The sequence below is a fragment of the Lithobates pipiens genome, unplaced genomic scaffold, assembly GCF_037356315.1.
Source record: "Lithobates pipiens isolate NorthernLeopardFrog02 unplaced genomic scaffold, aLitPip1_a1.2 Scaffold_22, whole genome shotgun sequence".
Taxonomy (NCBI): domain Eukaryota; kingdom Metazoa; phylum Chordata; class Amphibia; order Anura; family Ranidae; genus Lithobates; species Lithobates pipiens.
In genome coordinates, this window is record NW_027507784.1 from 41,386,129 (window position 1) to 41,392,128 (window position 6,000).

The window sequence follows — 6,000 nt, forward strand, 5'->3', positions numbered from 1 at the left end:
GAATCCAGAAATGTCAGTGCAGCACTGGATGAAAGATGCAAGGGTATGTCAGGAGTCCAGAAACTCATTGACCTTTTATACACACACAATATACACACACACAGGAGGCTGTTTTTTTATGTGTGGGGAGTAGCTTTCTTGCTGCCCCTCTCCAAAGTGCCACCCTAGGCCTGGGCCTTGTTGGCCTAGGCCAGGGATCCTCAAACTATGGCCCTCCAGCTGTTGCGGAACTACAGATCCCATAAGGTATTGTAAAACTCTGACATTCACAGACATGACTAGGCATGATGGGATTTGTAGTTCCTGAACAACTGGAGGGCCACAGTTTGAAGACCCCTGGCATAGACCAAGATACAGCATTGTCACAGTCCATGCCTACATAAAATTCTCCATCACAGTCCACCCCTACATGAAAGTCTCCATTACAGTCCACCCCTACATGACAGTCTCCATTACAGTCCACCCCTACATGACAGTCTCCATTACAGTCCACCCCTACATGACAGTCTCCATTACAGTCCACCCCTACATGACAGTCTCCATTACAGTCCACCCCTACATGACAGTCTCCATTACAGTCCACTCCTACATGAAAGCCTCCATCACAGTCCACTCCTACATGAAAGCCTCCATCACAGTCCACTCCTACATGAAAGCCTCCATCACAGTCCACTCCTACATGAAAGTCTCCATTACAGTCCACCCCTAAATGAAAGTCTCCATCACAGTCCACTCCTATATGAAAGCCTCCATTACAGTCCACCCCTACATGAAAGTTTCCATCACAGTCCACCCCTACATGACAGTCTCCATTACAGTCCACCCTTACATGAAAGTCTCCATCACAGTCCACCCCTACATGACAGTCTCCATTACAGTCCACCCTTACATGAAAGTTTCCATCACAGTCCACCCCTACATGACAGTCTCCATTACAGTCCACTCCTACATGAAAGCCTCCATCACAGTCCACTCCTACATGAAAGTCTCCATTACAGTCCACCCCTAAATGAAAGTCTCCATCACAGTCCACTCCTATATGAAAGCCTCCATTACAGTCCACCCCTACATGAAAGTTTCCATCACAGTCCACCCCTACATGACAGTCTCCATTACAGTCCACCCTTACATGAAAGTCTCCATCACAGTCCACCCTTACATGAAAGTCTCCATCACAGTCCACCCCTACATGACAGTCTCCATTACAGTCCACCCTTACATGAAAGTTTCCATCACAGTCCACCCCTACATGACAGTCTCCATTACAGTCCACTCCTACATGAAAGCCTCCATCACAGTCCACCCCTACATGAAAGTTTCCATCACAGTCCACTCCTACATGAAAGCCTCCATCACAGTCCACCCCTACATGAAAGTTTCCATCACAGTCCACTCCTACATGAAAGTCTCCATCACAGTCCACTCCTACATGAAAGACCTCTAGCCTATACACCCCCCCCCCCCCCCCCTTCTATCCTAAATTCCAGAGACCAGTCCATACACAACTAATTGCTTATTATTTCTTTGTACAGAAGAATTGGACCCTTTGACAAAGCCAGACTCTCCAAAATCAGCACCAACAATCGGCAGCACTGATAAATACAGGAAAGAAAAAGTTGGAATGGTTGTCGGAGTGGTAGTCGTTGCAAACTGCCTGGTCTTTTTCATCTACTTTTTTATTGCACTTTAATTTTATTTTACCCACAATGCTATACAGCTGCTGTTGTTTTGGAATTAGAGCAGAATTGCAATATAGGAGTTTACATTTAGGTAAACGTAGACACGGCTTTGTTTATAAATAAAGTCACGTCAGACCTCACAGTTGGTTGTTTTTTGACAAAAAGTGGCTAAGTGGTTAGCATTGCTGCCTAGCAGCTTAATGGTCGTTAGTTCAAATCCCAACCATGGAACTACCTGCTTGGAGTTTTCATCTCTTCCAGCAACAATTGCCCCCCCTGCAACAAAATGCCCCCACAACAACAATAGATTCACCCCAGAAACAATAGCTTCCTACCAGCAACAATAGCTCTCCTAGAAGCCAGGAGCAATAGATACCTCCTTCAACAGTAGATCCCTCTGGGCATCAATTAGCCCCCAGCAACATAAGACCTCCTTAACAACAATAGACAGCTTCCTCAACAATAGATGTTCCCAGCAACAATAAATCCCCCAGTAGGCCACCATCAATAGACTCTCCAGCACACCCCAGCACCCCTTGTCATTGCATACATTTAATGCTGGAGGTGCCGCAACTGCGATCCCCTTGAAAAAATTGTAAATTGCCCCAGTATGTGTATGTATGAATCTGAGTTAGGGACCTTAGATTGTAAGCTTGTGGACAGGGACTGATGTGAATGTACAAAATATATATACTGTATAAAGCACTGCGTAATATATAACCGCTATATATAATTATATATATTGTATATTGTAATATATAATTACAGGTATCTAACAAAATGCTAAAAATTCTAAAATAACAAGCTAAATATACATAGTAGGTCAAATCTTGCATATTGAATGTATGTTGTGACAGACTGGCGTCTGTCACAATTATATATAAAAAATAAATAAAATAAAAAACACCAAAACAAAATAAAAACAAAACACTTACCAATCTCGCAAATCCTTGCTGGTCTCAAAAGTATACTAAAAAATGCCACAAATTCTCAAAAAAACATTGCTACAGCTATAAGGCTATAGAAGAGCCTCAGAATTCTGACTTTGAAACTCAAAATTCAAATTTTTAATTTCAGAATTCTGACTTTGAAACTCAGAATTCTGACTTAATTTCAGAATTCTGACTTTGAGACTCAGAATCATTACTTTTAATCTCAGAATTCTGACTTTGAAACTCATAATTCTGACTTTTAATCTCAGAATTCTGATTTTCAAATTTAGAATTTAGTAAAAGAAAAGTTTTTTTTTTTTGCTTTAAGCTTTGCATTCATTGGGGGTCTTTCACAATTAGCAATAAAAAGAAGAAAAAAAAAATCACCCAAAAAAAAATCACCTACCAGTCATGTAAATCCTTGCTGGTCTTAAAAGTACACCATGATATGCCACAAACACTAAAGAAATAAGTCTTGCCACAGCTACATGGCAGCTCAATTTTTGCATACCAGATGAGTGAAAGTTTTTGATTTCAGAATTGAATTATTCTTCGTTACAGTGACTGGGGTCTGTCACAATTATAAAAAAAAAATCAACAAAACAAAACAAACAAAAAAATAATCACCAAATCCACTTGCCAGTCATGAAAATCCTTGCTAGTAAAATTAAAATTATTCTAGAAAATGCCACAAATTCTAAAACAAAAACCATTGCTACAGCTACATGGCAGGTCTGTTCTTGCATACTGACTGTTTTTGATTTTAGAATTACATTTTTCTTTATTGTATTTTGCACACAGTGGGGATCTGTCACAATTAGCAATAAAAAGAAAAAAAAAAATCACAAAAAATCACCTACCAATCATGCAAATCCTTGCTAGTCTTAAAAGTAAAAGTATCTTAAAAGTATGCCAAAATATGCCACAAACTGTAAAAAAAAAATGCAACAAAATTTTAAAAAACTAAATTCTTACATTGTTTGCTAATTTTTGAATACAATAAAGAACATAAAATAATTTTTTTTTTTTTTTTAATTTATGGCAATTTGTTTTTTTATTGTATTCAAAAATTAGCAAAAAAAAAAGAAAATCACATACCAATCATTGGTGTATCCACATTCTCTTGACAAGGGGGATCATTTTTGCCGCATCATGGCCGCAACATGTCTACACCCTCATACGGCTGCCTTTGCAGCTTGGGTGAAGAGGGTGATAAAAATGCAGCTCAACCACCTGTCTTTACCAGTCCTCCACAAAGGTCTTCACCTTTTTAAATATTACATTATGATTCTTGATTCATTTTCCCCAGATGTCAATCTTTAGTGCTATCATTCTTTCCATTTGACGCTGCTTAATAGGCCTCATGCATGCTGGTCGTTATGAAAACACCAGCAGCGTTAGCGCTAGAAAGTTGTAGCTGCATAATGAGTTTTGCAGCGTTTTTGTAGTAGCCTTTGCGTTTTTAGCGCTTTTTAGCAAAACTATATTCCCACAAAAACTTATGGCTCACAAAACACTCATAAATGCAGAATAGCCGTGTTTTTCTGCATTTTTCAATGTTAGAGCGTTTTTACAGCTGAAAACTCCTCTTCAATCTTACTAGTACTTGGGGTTGGGGGTTCCAGCCAGAAAACACCCCTGTCAAAAAATGCTGATAACAGTCTGTGTGAGCATGGACACATAGGAAACATGGAGGGGTGTTTACTGACTGCAGAAAAGGCCAAAAACAGCAGCTGTAAAAAGGTCAGTATGCATGAGGCCAAAAACTATAATCAACTCTAGGTGGCTGTGTTTTTCTTTCCCTTTTTTTTTTTTTTATAAGTCAAGTTTTTATGTTTTATAGTAACAAAAATTTTGTTGAATGGTAAAAATATAGAAAAAAAATTAAGTAAAGCGTGCAAATATAAAAACAAAAGGGTTTGTGTGCATTTATTTAAATATTATAAATTGTCGTATGCATTGGATATTCAGTAGTTAATGGTGAAGAGTGAAAAGTAAATAAGTAATTAACAAAAAAATTGTAAAAATAATGACTACAATAAAATTGTGCCTTTGTGATAAAAGTGTTTATTTTTATTGAGTATTGATTCTATTTGAATAATTGATTAATTCGATTTTTTTTTTTAATAATTGATAAGGGGAATTTTCAGCAGTTGGATGGGTTATGAAGAAATGACAGTCCAAAGGTTGTTGGTCATCATTCCTGGGATAAAGCAGCTTTAGGGGCGCTCAATGTTAGTACTGAGTACTGAGAAATCGAGTTGCCTCTAGGCACACCTAAATTTTCAAGCTCTGGGAGAATCAGAAGGAAAAAAAAATGGACTCACAATTACTTATGTTATGATGATGTTTTATCTTCAGAGATGTGGTACTTCCATGGGTGCAAAGTTGATGCCCACATAGGCCAACCTGTTTATGGGTTGGTGGGAGAAGCACCACATCTCTGCAGATGGGATTGGGTGCTTCCAATACACTGACAATATAATCTTTATTGTAGACCGAGGTCTTTCAATCAATGAGTTTTTGAGATATTTAAATGACAACTCTTGTAATTTGAGGTACACTGGAACTGAACAAATTATGAGTATTGACTACAGGTACCTGGATATTTCTCTGATGGGTTCAGTGAGTGATCGTAGGATCCAAACACAATAATACCGATACCCAACTTCTAGAAATGCTCTCCTGTGTGCCTTACATGTTAGAAAGGCCATACCAAATGGCCATTTTATTAGGGTTAGGTGGAATTGCTCTACTTTAGCTGGGTATGATAGCGAGGTACAAGTGATGCAGTTTTGAGGGAGGCCCCATCCCAGGAAGTGCATTTTGTAGCTAATGAGCACCTTCCGTAGGTGATATTCTATCCCCAAGTCATTTTCGTTTGAATAAAGAAAAAAAATGGACTCACAATTACTTATGTTATGATGTTTTATCTTCAGAGATGTGGTACTTCCATGGGTGCAAAAGTTGGCGCCCACATAGGCCAACCTGTTTATGGGTTGGTGGGAGAAGCAGCACATCTCTACAGATGGGATTGGGTGCTTCTTCCAATACTCTGACAATATAATCTTTATTGTAGACCGAGGTCTTTCAATCAATGAGTTTTTGGGATATTTAAATGACAACTCTTGTAATTTGAGGTTCACTGGAACTGAACAAATTACGAGTATTGACTACAGGTACCTGGATATTTCTCTGATGGATTCAGTGAGTGATCGTAGGATCCAAACACAATAATACCGATACCCAACTTCTAGAAATGCTCTCCTATGCTAGAGAGGAACAAGTGTTGCAGGTTTGAGGGAGGTCTCATCCCAGGAAGTGCAATTTGTAGCTAATGAGCACCTTCAGTAGGTGATATTCTATCCCCAAGTCATTTTCGTTTGAAT

General features: G+C 38.7%; 1 protein-coding gene across 2 annotated transcripts in view; it reads left to right on the top strand.

Annotated features, from left to right (window-relative positions):
- Nucleotides 1-4,674, top strand: part of LOC143923661 (uncharacterized) — a 66,533-nt gene extending 61,859 nt beyond the window's left edge. Inside the window, exon 6 of one of the 2 annotated variants that reach the window (XM_077447470.1) lies at nt 1,533-4,674. In XM_077447470.1, coding sequence (XP_077303596.1) covers nt 1,533-1,690 — 158 coding nt within the window. In that variant the 3' untranslated portion in view covers nt 1,691-4,674. The remainder of the gene's footprint in view (nt 1-1,532) is intronic. The other variant, XM_077447471.1, reaches the window with a different exon arrangement.
- The last annotated feature ends 1,326 nt before the right edge of the window (nt 4,675-6,000 follow it).